The 19295-nt window shown below is 45.9% G+C and overlaps 1 protein-coding gene across 1 annotated transcript in view; it reads left to right on the forward strand.

The window, feature by feature from the left end:
• Positions 1–18663, forward strand: part of LOC142257002 (transcription factor Spi-B-like) — a 32973-nt gene extending 14310 nt beyond the window's left edge. Inside the window, exons 2-6 of the mRNA XM_075329050.1 lie at positions 97–121; positions 8128–8236; positions 12479–12684; positions 13311–13458; positions 16199–18663. Coding sequence (XP_075185165.1) covers positions 97–121; positions 8128–8236; positions 12479–12684; positions 13311–13458; positions 16199–16518 — 808 coding nt within the window. The 3' untranslated portion in view covers positions 16519–18663. The remainder of the gene's footprint in view (positions 1–96; positions 122–8127; positions 8237–12478; positions 12685–13310; positions 13459–16198) is intronic.
• The last annotated feature ends 632 nt before the right edge of the window (positions 18664–19295 follow it).

Genomic DNA, 19295 nt, shown 5'->3' on the forward strand with positions numbered 1-19295 from the left:
AAAGATATGAATCGACTGTTAGGAAGTTTTGTGTTAGTCCCCAGCGCCGTCCTCTGAACATTGTAAATGACTTTTGCATTTTTCTTTTTCCCACAGTTTCGACAGTGCTCTTAATTGCTGGGTAAGTCATCTCTATGTGTATATATTTGTGTGTGTGAGTATATAGGAAAAACTCCGAAACCACATATAAGTGGCTATATACTACATTTGGGGTCTGCTGTATGATTTTTAATAGTTTGTGGCTGCACAAATAAGGCAAAAACTATGGATTATGGAAATCTATACATTGGGTTTACTATTTTCTTGTGCAGTATGTAGCTACCTGCAAACCAAAAACAAGCTGCTGTTGATGGATCCTGTTATTGTGATCTCTGTTTAGTCTGTTGTGTTTTCTCCTTGCTGAAGTGATGTCTTGTAAACTGCTTACAGATCCTAGCTCATAGCGTCTGCCTAGTATAATGGAGGCTGGAAACTAACAATAAACGTCTGTTGACGGATCCTGTTAATGTTATTTCTGTTTAGCCTTTTGTTAAGTTTACTGAAGTGATGTTCTGTATACCATTTACAGGTCCAGTTAGCCAATATACTAGGCAGAAGCTCGAAACTAACAACAAGCTTCTGTTGATGGATCCCAATGTCATTTCTGTTTAGTCTACTTTTATGCTTACAGAGGTCCTATATCCCGTTGTCCTATATACCGTTTACAATATCGGCACTCACTGCGTAGTATAATAGATCAGGTAAACTGACAACAAGCTTCTGTTGATGGATCCTGTTATTGTTGTTTCTGTTTAGTCTACTTTTATGCTTAGAGAGGTGATGTCCTGAATTCCGTCTACAATTTTGTCTCTCTGCCCAGTATACTAGAGCATGGAAACTGACAACAAGCTTCTGTTGACAGATCCTGTTATTGTTGTTTCTGTTTAGTCTATTGTTATGTTTACTCAGGTGATGTAATGTATACCGTTTACAGATCCAGCTCATGGCCCAGTATGATAGAGCATAGAAACTATCAAGCTGATGTTGACGGATCCTGTTATTGTTATTTCTATTTAGTCCATTGTTATGTTAAATGAAGTGTTGTCCTGTATACCGTTTACAGATCCATCTAGCCAATATACTAGTCAGAGGTTAATGGAGGTTGGAAACTAACAACAAGCTTCTGTTGACAGATCCTGTTATTGTTGTTGCTGTTTAGTCTATTGTTATGTTTACTGAGGTGATGTAATGTATACCGTTTACAGATCCAGCTCACGGCCCAGTATAATAAAGCCTCGAACGAAGCTGTTGTTGACGGATCCTATTATTGTTTTTTTTGTTTAGTCTACTGTTATGTTCACTGAGGTGATGTCCTGTATACCGTTTTCAGGTCCAGCTCACTGCCCAGTATAATAGCGCATGGAAACTGACAGCAAGCTTCTGTTGACGGATCCTGTTATTGTTGTCTCTGTTTAGTTTATTCGATTACAGGTCCAGCTAGCTCATAGTCTCTGCCCCATAAAAGTTGTCTGATACGGCTGACAAATAGTCGGTGGCTGATGATTAACTATCGTTCAAAACACTGGAATTTTTTTGGGCCGATTATCATTATTGGCTGATGAAGTCTGAGATGTGTTTTGATCTGCCCGACATCGGTCGTTCTATGGCCCATTTTCATCTGTGTTTGGGGATATGTATTGTTTGTATCAACCAATGAGATTATTGCTTTTATTTTACAAAGTTCTTAGAAAAACAGAGAGCTGGCATCTGATTGGTTGCTATGGGCACGTTTCATCTCCCCAGTGTTTTCCAGCATATTGCCATCTGATGCCATTACTAATTTTTATGAGGGTTCCTTCCTAATATTTCAGGTTTAGAAATGATTAAATTTCCTGGCACAGCAAACTTTATTTACCACAATCCATAGCAACTAATCACAGCACAGCTTTCATTTTTCCAGAGCAGTTTTAGACATGAAGTCTGAGCCCTGATTGGTTGCTATAGACAACAAGGCCTGTTTTCGTAAATGAAGCCTGCTCGTGTTTTCTACAGACCTGAAATTGAGGACTGTGAAAACAAATGAAGGAAATGGGAGCCTATTCCTTTTCCTCCATTTTGTCCAAGAATGACAAAAGCCATAACTAATAATGAGTGAGCACTACCATCCTCGGGTGCTTGGTACTTGTCACTAGTGATGAGCGAGCACTACCATGCTCGGGTGTTCAGTACCCGTAACTAGTGATGAGCGGGCACTACCATGCTCAGGTGCTCTGTACTCGCAACTAGTGATGAGCGGGCACTACCATGCTCGGGTGTTCAGTACCCGTAACTAGTGATGAGCGGGCACTACCATGCTCGGGTGTTCAGTACCCGTAACTAGTGATGAGCGGGCACTACCATGCTCGGGTGCTCAGTACTCGCAACTAGTGATGAGCGGGCACTACCATGTTCGGGTGCTCAGTACTCGCAACTAGTGATGAGCGGGCACTACCATGCTCGGGTGCTCTGTACTCGTAACTAGTGATGAGCAGGCACTACCATGCTCGGGTGCTCAGTACTCGCAACTAGTGATGAGCGGGCACTACCATGTTCGGGTGCTCAGTACTGGTAACTAGTGATGAGCGGGCACTACCATGCTCGGGTGCTCTGTACTCGTAACTAGTGATGAGCGGGCACTACCATGCTCGGGTGCTCAGTACTCGTAACTAGTGATGAGCGGGCACTACCATGCTCGGGTGCTCAGTACTCGCAACTAGTGATGAGCGGGCACTACCATGCTCAGGTGCTCAGTACTCGTAACTAGTGATGAGCGGGCACTACCATGCTCGGGTGCTCAGTACTCGTAACTAGTGATGAGCGGGCACTACCATGCTCGGGTGCTCTGTACTCGTAACTAGTGATGAGCGGGCACTACCATGCTCGGGTGCTCAGTACTCGCAACTAGTGATGAGCGGGCACTACCATGCGCGGGTGCTCAGTACTCGCAACTAGTGATGAGCGGGCACTACCATGCTCGGGTGTTCAGTACCCGTAACTAGTGATGAGCGGGCACTACCATGCTCGGGTGCTCAGTACCCGTAACTAGTGATGAGTGAGCACTACCATGCTTAGGTGCTTGATACTTGTCACTAATTATGAGCGAGCACTACCATGCTCGGTTGCTCGGTACTAGTAACTAGTGATGAGTGGGCACTACCATGCTCGGGTGCTCGGTATTTGCTTGCTCATCACTGGTTATAAGTACCGAGCACTCGAGCATGGTAGTGCACGCTCATCACTAGTTATACTACCATGCTCAGGTGCTCTGTACTCGTAACTAGTGATGAGCGGGCACTACCATGCTCAGGTGCACGGTACTCGTAACTAGTGATGAGTGGGCACTACCATGCTCAGGTGCTCAGTACTTGTCACTAGTGATGAGCGAGCACTACCATGCTCGGGTGTTCAGTACCCGTAACTAGTGATGAGCGGGCACTACCATGCTCGGGTGCTCAGTACTCGTAACTAGTGATGAGTGAGCACTACCATGCTCGGGTGCTCGGTATTTGCTTGCTCATCACTGGTTACAAGTACCGAGCACTCGAGCATGGTAGTGCACGCTCATCACTAGTTATACTACCATGCTCAGGTGCTCTGTACTCGTAACTAGTGATGAGCGGGCACTACCATGCTCGGGTGTTCAGTACCCGTAACTAGTGATCAGCGGGCACTACCATGCTCAGGTGCACGGTACTCGTAACTAGTGATGAACGGGCACTACCATGCTCGGGTGCTCAGTACTCGTAACTAGTGATGAGCGAGCACTACCATGCTCAGGTGCTCAGTACTCGTAACTAGTGATGAACGGGCACTACCATGCTCGGGTGCTCAGTACTCGTAACTAGTGATGAGCGAGCACTACCATGCTCTGGTGCTCAGTACTCGTAACTAGTGATGAGCGGGCACTACCATGCTCAGGTGCTCTGTACTCGTAACTAGTGATGAACGGGCACTACCATGCTCGGGTGCTCAGTACTCGTAACTAGTGATGAGCGAGCACTACCATGCTCAGGTGCTCAGTACTCGTAACTAGTGATGAACGGGCACTACCATGCTCGGGTGCTCAGTACTCGTAACTAGTGATGAGCGAGCACTACCATGCTCTGGTGCTCAGTACTCGTAACTAGTGATGAGCGGGCACTACCATGCTCAGGTGCTCTGTACTCGTAACTAGTGATGAACGGGCACTACCATGCTCGGGTGCTCAGTACTCGTAACTAGTGATGAGCGGGCACTACCATGCTCAGGTGCTCAGTACTCGTAACTAGTGATGAGCGAGCACTACCATGCTCGGGTGCTCAGTACTCGTAACTAGTGATGAGCGAGCACTACCATGCTCAGGTGCTCAGTACTCGTAACTAGTGATGAACGGGCACTACCATGCTCGGGTGCTCAGTACTCGTAACTAGTGATGAGCGAGCTCTACCATGCTCAGGTGCTCAGTACTCGTAACTAGTGATGAGCGGGCACTACCATGCTCAGGTGCTCTGTACTCGTAACTAGTGATGAACGGGCACTACCATGCTCGGGTGCTCAGTACTCGTAACTAGTGATGAGCGGGCACTACCATGCTCAGGTGCTCAGTACTCGTAACTAGTGATGAGCGAGCACTACCATGCTCGGGTGCTCAGTACTCGTAACTAGTGATGAGCGAGCACTACCATGCTCAGGTGCTCAGTACTCGTAACTAGTGATGAACGGGCACTACCATGCTCGGGTGCTCAGTACTCGTAACTAGTGATGAGCGAGCTCTACCATGCTCAGGTGCTCAGTACTCGTAACTAGTGATGAGCGGGCACTACCATGCTCGGGTGCTGAGTACTCGTAACAAGAAGTTGGATGAGAGGGACTTGAGCAACCGAGTATAATAGAAGTCAAAGGGGGACTATAGCATTTTTCTGGGAAATCTTTCCATTGACTTGGTTATTCAAGTTGCGCTTATCCGAGCATACAACTGCTTGTTACGAGTACCGAGCATGGTAGTGCCCGCTCATCACTAGTTACCAGTACTGAACACCCGAGCATAGTAGTGCCCGCTCATCACTAGTTACCAGTACTGAACACCCGAGCATAGTAGTGCCCGCTCATCACTAGTTACCAGTACTGAGCACCCGAGCATGGTAGTGCCCGCTCATCACTAGTTACCAGTACTGAACACCCGAGCATGGTAGTGTCCGCTCATCACTAGTTACCAGTACTGAACACCTGAGCATGGTAGTGCCCGCTCATCACTAGTTACCAGTACTGAACACCCGAGCATGGTAGTGTCCGCTCATCACTAGTTACCAGTACTGAACACCCGAGCATGGTAGTGCCCGCTCATCACTAGTTACCAGTACCGAGCACCCGAGCATGGTAGTGCCCTCTCATGATTAGTTACGAATACTGAGCACCCGAGCATGGTAGTGCCCGCTCATCACTAGTTACGAGTACTGAGCACCCGAGCATGGTAGTGCCCGCTCATCACTAGTTACCAGTACTGAACACCCGAGCATGGTAGTGTCCGCTCATCACTAGTTACCAGTACTGAACACCTGAGCATGGTAGTGTCCGCTCATCACTAGTTACCAGTACTGAACACCCGAGCATGGTAGTGTCCGCTCATCACTAGTTACCAGTACTGAACACCTGAGCATGGTAGTGCCCGCTCATCACTAGTTACCAGTACTGAACACCCGAGCATGGTAGTGTCCGCTCATCACTAGTTACCAGTACTGAACACCCGAGCATGGTAGTGCCCGCTCATCACTAGTTACCAGTACCGAGCACCCGAGCATGGTAGTGCCCTCTCATGATTAGTTACGAATACTGAGCACCCGAGCATGGTAGTGCCCGCTCATCACTAGTTACGAGTACTGAGCACCCGAGCATGGTAGTGCCCGCTCATCACTAGTTACCAGTACTGAACACCCGAGCATGGTAGTGTCCGCTCATCACTAGTTACCAGTACTGAACACCTGAGCATGGTAGTGCCCGCTCATCACTAGTTACCAGTACTGACCACCCGAGCATGGTAGTGCCCGCTCATCACTAGTTACCAGTACTGACCACCCGAGCATGGTAGTGCCCGCTCATCACTAGTTACCAGTACTGACCACCTGAGCATGGTAGTGCCCGCTCATCACTAGTTACGAGTACTGAGCACCTGAGCATGGTAGTGCCCGCTCATCACTAGTTACGAGTACTGAGCACCTGAGCATGGTAGTGCCCGCTCATCACTAGTTACGAGTACTGAGCACCTGAGCATGGTAGTGCCCGCTCATCACTAGTTACGAGTACTGAGCACCTGAGCATGGTAGTGCCCGCTCATCACTAGTTACGAGTACTGAGCACCCGAGCATGGTAGTGCCCGCTCATCACTAGTTACGAGTACTGAGCACCCGAGCATGGTAGTGCCCGCTCATCACTAGTTACCAGTACTGAACACCCGAGCATAGTAGTGCCCGCTCATCACTAGTTACCAGTACTGAGCACCCGAGCATGGTAGTGTCCGCTCATCACTAGTTACCAGTACTGAACACCCGAGCATGGTAGTGTCCGCTCATCACTAGTTACCAGTACTGAACACCTGAGCATGGTAGTGCCCGCTCATCACTAGTTACCAGTACTGAACACCCGAGCATGGTAGTGTCCGCTCATCACTAGTTACCAGTACTGAACACCCGAGCATGGTAGTGCCCGCTCATCACTAGTTACCAGTACCGAGCACCCGAGCATGGTAGTGCCCTCTCATGATTAGTTACGAATACTGAGCACCCGAGCATGGTAGTGCCCGCTCATCACTAGTTACGAGTACTGAGCACCCGAGCATGGTAGTGCCCGCTCATCACTAGTTACCAGTACTGAACACTCGAGCATGGTAGTGTCCGCTCATCACTAGTTACCAGTACTGAACACCTGAGCATGGTAGTGCCCGCTCATCACTAGTTACCAGTACTGACCACCCGAGCATGGTAGTGCCCGCTCATCACTAGTTACCAGTACTGACCACCCGAGCATGGTAGTGCCCGCTCATCACTAGTTACCAGTACTGACCACCTGAGCATGGTAGTGCCCGCTCATCACTAGTTACGAGTACTGAGCACCTGAGCATGGTAGTGCCCGCTCATCACTAGTTACGAGTACTGAGCACCTGAGCATGGTAGTGCCCGCTCATCACTAGTTACGAGTACTGAGCACCTGAGCATGGTAGTGCCCGCTCATCACTAGTTACGAGTACTGAGCACCTGAGCATGGTAGTGCCCGCTCATCACTAGTTACGAGTACTGAGCACCCGAGCATGGTAGTGCCCGCTCATCACTAGTTACGAGTACTGAGCACCTGAGCATGGTAGTGCCCGCTCATCACTAGTTACGATTACAGAGCACCTGAGCATGGTAGTGCCCGCTCATCACTAGTTACGAGTACTGAGCACCCGATCATGGTAGTGCCCGCTCATCACTAGTTACGAGTACTGACCACCCGAGCATGGTAGTGCTCGCTCATCACTAGTTACGAGTACTGAGCATCCGAGCATGGTAGTGCCCGCTCATCACTAGTTACGAGTACTGAGCACCCGAGCATGGTAGTGCCCGCTCATCACTAGTTACGAGTACCGAGCACCCGAGCATGGTAGTGCCCGCTCATCACTAGTTACGAGTACAGAGCACCCGAGCATGGTAGTGCTCACTCATCACTAGTTACGAGTACCGAGCACCCGAGCATGGTAGTGCCCGCTCATCACTAGTTACGAGTACAGAGCACCCGAGCATGGTAGTGCTCACTCATCACTAGTTACGAGTACTGAGCATCCGAGCATGGTAGTGCCCGCTCATCACTAGTTACGAGTACTGAGCACCCGAGCATGGTAGTGCCCGCTCATCACTAGCTATAACCAACTATTATCTGAAGGGGAAGACATCTCTGGTCATTTCTCATTACAATGGCCGCTCCAGAGTAAATCTGGTGTTCAGATAAACAGATGATTGTGTAAATTGTGGTGTAGCGTGGTCCATCATAATGATCTTTTTCTTTAAAAAAAACATGACCTAATAGTTTTCTGTGGCAAAATGACAAGTTGTATATGGTCAGAGCATAGTGTGACGTTATACCGCCCCTCTTCTGCTGCAGGGCATGCACGCTTTTCCTCAATATCCTGATATGATGCCTCAAGACTTTGAGACCTTCATCAAACATCCCGGCAACTTACCAGATCCCCCTGAGCCCGAGCCTCACATAGGTAAGTGCGCACCCTCCCTCCATGCTCTGTCACTACACACTATACTTTGGGTATTGATATCATGAATATTTGATAGTTAAATGAGGAAGATATCCGATGTGCAAACAATAGACAGCTGTGTATCTACCGGATTTGCCATAAATATCCAATAGGCGGTGATTTGGGATCTCCGCCTACCGAAAGATTAGTCACTCATGATGTAAGTCTGCAATTGGGGACTAAAGGCCCAATTGGGCTCCACATGTGGTTATTTCATTAGCCAGGCTTCAGATGTGCATTGCCTACGTACACGCTGAACAATCTGCTATGTTTCTCGGCAGCACAGGCCCTGCTTACACAGGAAGATGTGCTGCCGAGAGTGATGATCTGTTGTTAGCACAAAAAATCATTTCACCCAACGAACGAGTGTTTTTCTCATTTATCGGCAGACTGTTTAGATTGCACGACTATCAAGAAACGAGCATTTCTATGTAAACATTCCTAATATTCATGCACCTTATAGGGTAGACTTAGCAATGCAGGTTCAGTTTTAGACCTTTTCTATTTTAGGCCAAATTTAGACGTGCGGTGCATTGACAGGCCATGGGTCTCCTGGTCTGAACTTGACAGAATCACAGGCATTGTCACAAGGACTTTGGGGATAGCGGGAAACCAGGGCGCCTAAGGTGACCCTCAGACTAGGGGACCCAGTGCTATGCCTAATTTCAGGGATACCCCTAATGGTGGGGATGCCTGAGTCTCCTTCCTGGTTCTGCTGCTGACCAGCCCTGATCCTATACCCCCTCCCCAAGAGGGCCAGGACAGGAGTGTGATTTAACCCACAGAAATAGACAAACAGGGGAAACCAAAACTCTGTCACACAACACACATACATAGATGTATAAGACAATAAGTGATAAGGAGGAAAACAAGAGCAGGGAGGAAACAGCAGGTCGATGGTTAACTCCACAACAACTCCAAGCACCGGCTATTCTTTCTCCAGCAAATATGGGACTCCACAACCCACAGAAATATACAAACAGGGGAAACTAAAACTTTCACACAGCACGCACACACAGAGGTATAAGACAATAAGTGATAAGGAGGAAAATAAGAGCAGGGTGGAAACAGCAGGATGATGGGTAACTCCACAACAATTCCAAGCACAAAGCTAGTCTTTCTTCAGAAAATATGGGACTCCACAACCCACAGAAATATACAAACGAGAAACTAAAACTGTCACACAGCACGCACACACAGAGGTATAAGATAATAAGTGATAAGGAGGAAAACAAGAGCAGGGTGGAAACAGCAGGACGATGGGTAACTCCACAACTCCAAGCACAGGTTACTCTTTCTCTAGCTACTTTTTTCCCCCGCCCAGTCCATGCATCGGACCATGATACACAGACGTCTGAATTCGGCGTTGGTCTGCGCAAGTTATGGAGGCATGTGCAAAAATGATTGACTCGTCACAAAGTTATAAATGTCCCTTTGAGCTGTAATAGTTGCGGTGTGTGACAAGTCTGGTTACAGAAGGAAAAAACCCAGTAATGAAACAAGACAGGGAAATCTCCGCACTACACGGGACCATTATTCATCAGACCACAGCAGGCGGCGTCTTAAAGAGCAACAGTCACAAGATCAGTTTCCATTGAAGAAAAAAAAATAATATAAGAAAAAGATTATTTGCTCAGAATGTAGGGCTTATATTTAAAGCATATGCCAAAACTCCTGAAAAATCATGCTAGGGCTTATTTATGGGGTACAGGGTATTTCCCTGTACTTTGATGGGTGACGTGAGCTATCCCCAGGAGGGGGGCAGTTGTATTGGGGTCCCTTCTCCATCAGATCTGATCCTTAGGCCACAGAGCTTCTGTGCAGGAGGCAGAAAACACAAAGACCTTGTTAGGGCTCTGTGACATGCAAATAATCCTCTAGGAAATTTGCAAGACTGTTGTATGGAAAGCGGGAGCCGGCACTTTCCTAACAGTTACCTAACAAAGGAAGCTCTGTCCCCCCCTTCCAATAACCCTATCACTGACATTACAGTCCTCATGATCTCCATTGCTGTATGCTTTTATTGTCTGATCCACTCACACTCGAATCATATTGGTTAACCCCTACATCCCTGGCCAGCACTCTCCGCGGCACTTCATGTGCTCAGCAGTTTTATAGATGCCCTCAGTGCACTGAATATATTGTGAGACAGCTCCTTTAAGGACTAAGACCTTTTTTTTAACTTACAACGTTATTCCCATCTCCAAGATGCTATCCCAATTTGTAGTAGGTGTAATAATAATATTAGCAAAAACCTCCAATTAGAAATATAGTATAGTTCTCCTGATTAGCTATGTCACTTACCTCATCTGCAGAGCATTGCAGTAGTTTAGGTTTCGATGATTATGACCACGAGCAACTAGCTGGCAGCATATGAGTGGTCATAACCATAGATACCTAAGCCACGATGCCCTGCACAGGAGGTAAGCAATGTAAATTAGGAGAACTACTACATATTAGAAATGTAGTATAGTTCCCTCTTACCTCATGTGCAGGGCATTGCAATAGTTTAGGTATCCATGATTATGACCACGAGCAACTAACTGGCAGCATATGAGTGGTCATAACCATAGATACCTAAGCCACGATGCCCTGCACAGGAGGTAAGCAATGTAAATTAGGAGAACTACTACATATTAGAAATGTAGTATAGTTCTCTCTTACCTCATGTGCAGGGCATTGCAATAGTTTAGGTATCCATGATTATGACCACGAGCAACTAACTGGCAGCATATGAGTGGTCATAACCATAAATACCTAAGCCGTAATGCCCTGCACATGAGGTAAGCAATGTAAATTAGGAGAACTACTACATATTAGAAATGTAGTATAGTTCTCTCTTACCTCATGTGCAGGGCATTGCAGTAGTTTAGGCATCCATGGTTATGACCACGAGCAACTAACTGGAAGTATATGAGTGGTCATAACCATGGATACCTAAGCTGCAATGCCCTGCACATGAGGTAAGCGATACAGTTAATCAGGAGAACTATACTACTATATATTAGAAATGTAGTATAGTTCTCCTGATTAGCTATGTCTCTTACCTCATGTGCAGGACATTGCAGTAGTTTAGGCATCCATGGTTATGACCACGAGCAACTAACTGGCAGTATATGAGTGGTCATAACCATAGATACCTAAGCTGCAATACCCTGCACATGAGGTAAGAGACATACTTAATCAGGAGAAATATACTACTACATAATAGAAATGTAGTATAGTTCTCATGATTAGCTATGTCTGTTACCTCATGTGCCAGGGCATTGCACTAGTTTTGGTATCCATGGTTATCACCACAAACAACTAACTAGTAGTATATGAGTGATCATAACCATGGATGCCTAAGCTGCAATGCCCTGCACATGAGGTAAGAGACATAGCTAATTGGGGGAACTGTTCATAACCATGGATGCCTAAGCTGCAATGCCCTGCACATGAGGTAGAAGACATAGCCAATCAGGAGAACTCTGCTACATTTCTAATAGGAGGTATTTGCTAACATTATACATAATACATTTTGGGATGGGATTTTGTATTTGGGAATAATCCATTTAAGGAGGATTTTAAGTAAACTTTCAGAACTGCACATGAAGCAGTTTTTCCATTTCTATACTTAAAAAAAAAATTGTTAATAAATTCATTTTTTCAGCCTCAATAATGAAAAATAAAATAAACACCTCCTTTACTAAAACGGTATAAAAAAAAGTTTATGGATTTTGCAGCACATTTTTATGCCATAGAAGACACTGAAAAAAAAAATCTCCATCAGAACATTGGGTCCATACTCTACATCTATCCTATACAGCCGATCCCAGAGCCCCAACACAAGGGCGGGTCAGGACTATGCTCCAGATCAGTGACTGTGCTCCAGATCAGTGACTGTGCTCCAGATCAGCGACTGTGCTCCAGATCAGCGACTGTGCTCCAGATCAGCGACTGTGCTCCAGATCAGCGACTGTGCTCCAGATCAGCGACTGTGCTCCAGATCAGCGACTGTGCTCCAGATCAGCGACTGTGCTCCAGATCAGCGACTGTGCTCCAGATCAGCGACTGTGCTCCAGATCAGCGACTGTGCTCCAGATCAGCGACTGTGCTCCAGATCAGCGACTGTGCTCCAGATCAGTGACTGTGCCGGAGTCATCTTCATGAATTCCTTCCTCCTGATTTCTATTAAGTTGACGTCATGTTTTCTGATTTTAGATTTCCTTTGGAACTCGATGGATCCGCAGGATGTCTGTTATGAGGAGTATGGGAATAACCAGCTAACACCACTCCAGAATGTTCCAGATTCCTCCTATGGGCAAGAAACTTACCTCCACTACTACCAGGACAGCAGCCAGAGCCCCTCTGGGACGTCCCCTTGTCTGACGCAATGTCCCATGTCTGAGGATTCATACATTACAGAGGTAAAAATCACAACGCAATCTAAGGCCATGTCTATACCCCCTGACTAAGCCTGGCTGCTTTTTTACTAAATCCAGACCATATCTATAGTATTTATACTCCTCTCTTGTAGTAATGGTGGAATATTTCTTTCTTTCCCACCAGGATAACTTTTCTATAGAAAACCTTAATGAATGGTGGTCCATGTGTTAATTCAATATACCCCCTGACTAAGCCTGGCTGCTTTTTTACTAAATCTAGACCATATTTATGGTATTTATACTCCTTTCTTTGTAGTAATGGTGGGATATTTTGTTTTGTTTCCCCCAAGATAACTTTTTGCTAGAAAACCTTAATGAATGGTGGTCCATGTGTTAATTTAGTATACCCCTGACTAAGCCGGGCTGCTCTTTTAGTAAATCCAGACCATATCTATGGTATTTATACTCCTCTTTTGTACTAATGGTGGAACATTTCTTTCTTTCCCACCAGGATAACTTTTATCATAGAAAACCTTAATAAATGATGGTCCATGTGTTAATTCAATTTCCCCCTGACTAAGCCTGGCTGGTCTATTAGTAAAGCCAGACCACATTTATAGTATTTATACTCCTCTCTTGTAGTAATGGTGGAACATTTCTTTCTACAGCCGTTTAATCCTTGTCCTCAGGCCTACTCATTACCATGTGATCGGAGCCCTTCCCAATCAGACGGAGAGTTTGTAGGTACAAATCTCGAAGTGTCAGACAGCGATTCTGGGGGGGATTCTCCTCCTTATTTTGGAAATTATGAACCAGGTATTCGAAGATTTCTTATATCTAATATATAAAGCTGAGTGTATGTATGTATGTGTGTGTATGTGTGTATATGTATGTCCGCTAAAGGAATCTGCACAGTCGCATTTACAATCACTAAATTTTGCACAGACACCCCATGTGACTCAGGGAATGTCATAGACTATGTTTGGGAGGGAAAATTTAACCCCGTGCTTTACAGTTACTCTACAAAAATCCTGCATCCATTAAACTGAATGGAGCTGGGTGCTGCAGGCTATAAATAGCAACTGTCAGTGGTTGCTATAGGAACAAAAACTGTTAGTATAAGAAGCTTATGTGTGAGGTAATATGATGTCTGTGGTGAGACAGACAGAGACACAGACAGAGACAGCACGGCAAAGAGACAGACGAGGAAAGAGACAGACCTAAAAACAGACAGCCGGGCAAAGAGACAGCCCTGGAAAGAGATACAGCCCTGGAAAGAGATACAGCCCTGGAAAGAGAGACAGCCCTGGAAAGAGAGACAGCCCTGGAAAGAGATACAGCCCTGGAAAGAGATACAGCCCTGGAAAGAGATACAGCCCTGGAAAGAGATACAGCCCTGGAAAGAGAGACAGCCCTGGAAAGAGAGACAGACGGGGAAAGAGACAGAAAGACACACACACAGAGAGACAGACACAGAGGTAGAGAGAGACAGACAGATACAGAGATTGAGACAGATAGACTGATGCAAATACAGACAGAGAGATAGAAACAGACAGACAAGGAAAGAGACAGACAGCAAGACAGAGACTGGGAGAGAGACAAAGACCGTTACTATCCCGGGCAACGCCAGGTTCTACAGCTAGTGTTAAACAAAGCAAAATAGGTCACATAGTTTATATCTCCAGCAAAAGGGTTTAGTGTCCTGCCTTCTCGAAGATCAAACAGGTCTTGTGGGATTATAAAGAAAAGTGGCTGCTTTTTTGCTTCCAAAACAGCGCCACTCCTGTCCACAGGTTGTGTTTGGTACTGCAGCTCAGACTATATCTATCGTACCATATTTATACTCATTTCTCGCATGATGACGGTCATGCCCAAGGCTCGTTAACCTTCAGTTTCTTGAATGAATGACAGTTTCCTTGAGTGGTAAGGTACAAAAAAAGGGAGTAAACTGCATGCTAGCTAATTAGTCAATGACATCTACTCTAAATACTAATAATTAGTGATGGGCGGACCCGGACTGTAAAGGTTCGGATCCGCGCGGCTTCATAGGTGTCCGGGTGCTGGACCCGGGCCCCAGGGTGTTTGATCCGGATTCGGCACTCGAGAAATTGTTAAATAAATCATTTAAAAAAACGGCGTGCATTTTGATACCCAGCCATGATAAAGCCAGACAGCACACAACTGTCATTAAGGCGATAATTAGTGATGGGAAGGGGTTTATGAGACCCCCCATAACTAATCCTAGAACTAAAAAGAAATACAGATACACTGAGAAAAATCCTTTATGTGGAATAAAATACCCTCTTTCACCACTTTATTAAGTCCAACACACCCCTGCAGGTCCAACGTAATCCACACGAGGTCCCATCTGAGCCTCGAAAGACCGAAAAAATGTCTGATCTCTCTAGGAAACACTGACAAGAAAGACCCGGCTGGCAGCAGTGACGTCACTCAGTTCACCGGAGGTCATACTCGGGTTCCCACGGTATGACCTCTGGTGACCTGAAGCACTCTGGCTTAAAGTACGGGGTCATGCCCCGCACCCCGCCAGCCCTTTCACACTGACCGTGTCGTCAGGAAGTGCAGCACCCACCCCCTACCGGCACTGTCACTGTTAAAGTGCTGCACATCTATTCATGAACCAGTAGGGTCAGGATGAGCAGATCTCTGCACCCGTGATGTTTCCTCCTCTGCTCATGCTGAGCCTCCTGGTTCATGAGGAGGAAACATCACTCATCCTTAGCCTTCTGGTTCATGATTCACAAACCAGGAGGTTCACGATGAGCAGAAGAGGAACTATTGTTCATCTTGAGCCTCCCGATTCATGAATCTTGAACCAGGAGGCTCAGGATGAGCAGAGGAGGAAACATTGCGGGCTCACACCCCACCCCCATGTAGGGGTCTTACCCTCAGACCCTCGCTTCTATTATAAACAACTCCATGCCCATGTGGACTTAGAAAAAGAATGTTTATTCTGTCTGGAAATCATCGGGCTGCATTTTAAACATTACCCCCCTCCCATCACGTGACAAAATACGTCATACCTGGATGGAGCCCGTACATTCTAGCATCTGCCTTTATTTTTAGTGCACGATCTAGATGCACACAGCCCCAGAAGTGAATGCGTGACCTGGAAGCAGCTTGCCGCCATGACACGGAGCCTCGGTGAGTACACCGCACGTGCTCCTATCCCTTCCACCAACATTTTTAATCCCTGGTTCCCATAGACTTATATGGTGTCCGGAACCGGACTTTTAAATAAAGATTAGCAGGGACCTGCCGGTCCTGGTTATCTGCAAGTCTGCCCATCTCTACTAATAATAAAAGATGATCATTATACGACTGTCATATAAATCAAGTAAGACTAATGACTCTGGTGACATACACATAAATCAGAATGATATATGGCTACCATAAAGCACAGCTGAAAATCTCGTTTAGGATTCGATTGGTTGTCCTTTTTTCTTTCTTTCTTAACTCAAACCAATAGTAGGGTCTGAAATTTTGGATTTGACAACCGTACAAAACTTTAACCACTATATATATTTTTTTAAAGGTGTTCGTAAGAAGGTTAGACTCTACAAGTTTCTCCTGGAGCTCCTCCAGAATGGTGACATGAGAGATTGCATTTGGTGGCTGGACCGGGAGAGAGGGACCTTTCAATTCTCCTCAAAGCACAAAGAGCTTCTTGCTCACAGATGGGGGCAACAAAAGGGAAACCGCAAGAAGATGACCTACCAGAAGATGGCTCGTGCGCTACGCAACTACGGCAGGACCGGTGAGATCCGGAAGGTGAAGAAGAAGCTGACGTATCAGTTTGATAGTGTATTACTGAGTGAAAGGAAAGCAGAGTCTACCATGCTCTCTTTGTCTTAAGCCATCCATCGTCTTCTGTCAACTTTTTATAAACTTATTGTTTTCTCTTATTTCCGTGAAGATTTGGGGCAAGTACTATGTCACCAACTAAAGGGGAGGAAGGTGTAGAATTCCACCATCGACCTTCTTCAGTTGTGGCATCTGATTTTAACATCTCGTTCATGAAGGAGGACTATTGTTTTGTCTACGGGAAGACTTACGAGAACAACTAATTCATGAAGGACTATTGTTTTGTCTACAGGAAGACTTACGATTTTGTGCCCTCTTCCAGACAGATATATCCTCCAAAAGTGGACTTTGCCCACTTGTCTTAAGCCATCCATCATTTTCTGTCCACTTTTTTTAAACTTTTTGTTATCTCTTATTTCCGTGAAGATTTGGGGCAAATACTATGTCACTAACTAAAGGGTAGGAAGGCGTAGAGTTCCACCATCGACCTTCTTCAGTCGTGGCATCTGATTTTAACATCTCGTTCATGAAGGAGGACTATTGTTTTGTCTATGGGAAGACTTAAGAGTTTGTGCCATCTTCCAGGCAGATGTGTCCTCCAAAAGTGGACTTGGTTTGATTTTTCTTTAATCATGTACTGATCTCCATTTCAAGAAGGTCTACAAGGAGGTGAACCTCTACTGTAAGACAGTTTGTGGGCTTTCATTTTTTATTCTTCCCCCAAAATGTTGTCTACTGGTAGGATCTTCAGATTTCTTCTAAAATCTTTTACTGTATACGTATCGATTTTTTTGTCCGTTTCTTTTCTTCCATATTGGAGAGATTAAAATACAATTAAGAGACTTATGATCTCCTATGATTCTATTAGAGGAGTTGTACCAGCACTGCCACGTCTAGGGATCCCTCAGTTCTACTAATTGTCCACTCCTTTGGACAGATCGTCAGACAGGTATCCAAATCTGCTGATATGCGTCCATGAGATGAGAGGAACTGAACAACCCCCTTAAAGGGAATCTCTCACCAAGTTTTTTGCTACCCCATATGCGAACAGCATAAAGGGCAAGAAACCCAGAATCCAGTAATGTATCACTCGGTGCAATTTTGATAAAATCTCTAAGCAATGTTAACATTTTTTCTCTGCTGTAGATCTTCCAGTTCTCTATAACCCCACCCACACCACTTATCGTGCAGAAAATTATCTATAACCCCGCCCACACCACTTATCGTACAGAAAATTGTCTATAACCCCGCCCACACCACTTATCGTACAGAAAGTTGTCTATAACCCCGCCCACACAACTTATCGTACAGAAAGTTGTCTAAAACCCCGCCCACACCACTTATCGTGCAGAAAGTTGCCAATCAGCGTTGGGGGCGGGATTACACTGAGCAGGAGGTCTACATGGCATGAGAGGACTAGTCTTCTCGTGATAATTTCGTGCTGACAGATTTTATTGAATTTACAACAAGCAGCCTAGTAAATGATATATCACTGGAATCAGGCTCTCTGCCTCTATATCATGCTGTTCTCAGATTGCAAAAACCTGCTGGTAGATTCCCTTTAAAATAGAGAATGTCATGCGACCCAATCCTCTGTTTTAAGTAGGGGAGGAAATGATAGGGCAATGCATGACTTTAGCATTCAACAACCGAGTAATTCTTCATAGGCGACTATAGAATCCTCATTACTGACTACCTTCTTGTGAATAGAAATCTATTGACAACTTTGAACATTTTAGGTCTAGACGTTTCAGCTATAATTTTTCTTTTCCATAGAAGATCATGATGTAAAATAATAAATAATACCGACACCTTTGATGTAATATTAATTCTGTTCAAAGCGAGAGCTGTTCATATTTTAGGGTAGAATAGCATTATACTCAAATGGTACTAATGTCATATATAGAGAACCAAGGTCACACACATATACTGTATAAAGACCATAGGTGAGAGTGGACGTGACGATGAAGGACCTCTGCTCTTTCGAGCGGTGGCTTTATGTATATACTTGTATTTTTAAAAGGATGTTAATATTGAAAGATGTAAATTGTTAAGGTTTTTTCTTATTTTTAAAAAATAAAGTGTGTTTTAAATCATTTCACCCTCTTTTGGGACATTATGCAGGGATCGGGTATATCTTAACTCATTTGTGCTCAACATCTTGCAGCCAGCCTAGACCAGAGGACAGTTCAAGCAAATGGCTTAAAGGGAATGTGCCATGAAAAAAAAACGTACCGTATTTTTCGGACCATAAGACGCACTTTTTTTCCCCCAAATGTTGGGGGAAAGTCGGGGGTGCGTCTTATGGTCTGACTATAGGGCTGCGGCCGGGAACGAGGGTGCTGTGGTGGAGTGGGTCATCGGGGACACGAGCAGGCAGCAGCAGCACCTGCCGTGACCACGTGGGCCCGCTCATTACATATGCACGCCCATCCTCCCGCCCATTTCTCAGCGCAGAAGCCGGCACTGACAGGTGGACGGGAGGACGAGCGGGGACGCGCGCATAGCAAAGAGCCGGCCGCATGATCACTCCTGGCAATTACAGCCTGGAGTGATCATGTGCGGCTGTATTCACTGCACCCCGCGCGTCATTACCAGCGCGGGGTGCAGTGAATCAGTACACTCACCCGTCCCCGTGGGTGGAGCCGCCCCCCTGCTGCACGCGATGTCTTCCTGTTTGTGCCGGTCAGCTGATCTGTGCTGAGCTGGTCAGCTGATCGGCACAGACAGGAAGACATCGCATGCTGCAGGGGAACGGCTCCACACACACAGGTCAGCGGCGCAGAGAGGAAGATGATCGGCTACAGGGAGTGAGGAAAAGGTGAGTA

The sequence above is a fragment of the Anomaloglossus baeobatrachus genome, chromosome 11, assembly GCF_048569485.1.
Source record: "Anomaloglossus baeobatrachus isolate aAnoBae1 chromosome 11, aAnoBae1.hap1, whole genome shotgun sequence".
Classification (NCBI taxonomy): domain Eukaryota; kingdom Metazoa; phylum Chordata; class Amphibia; order Anura; family Aromobatidae; genus Anomaloglossus; species Anomaloglossus baeobatrachus.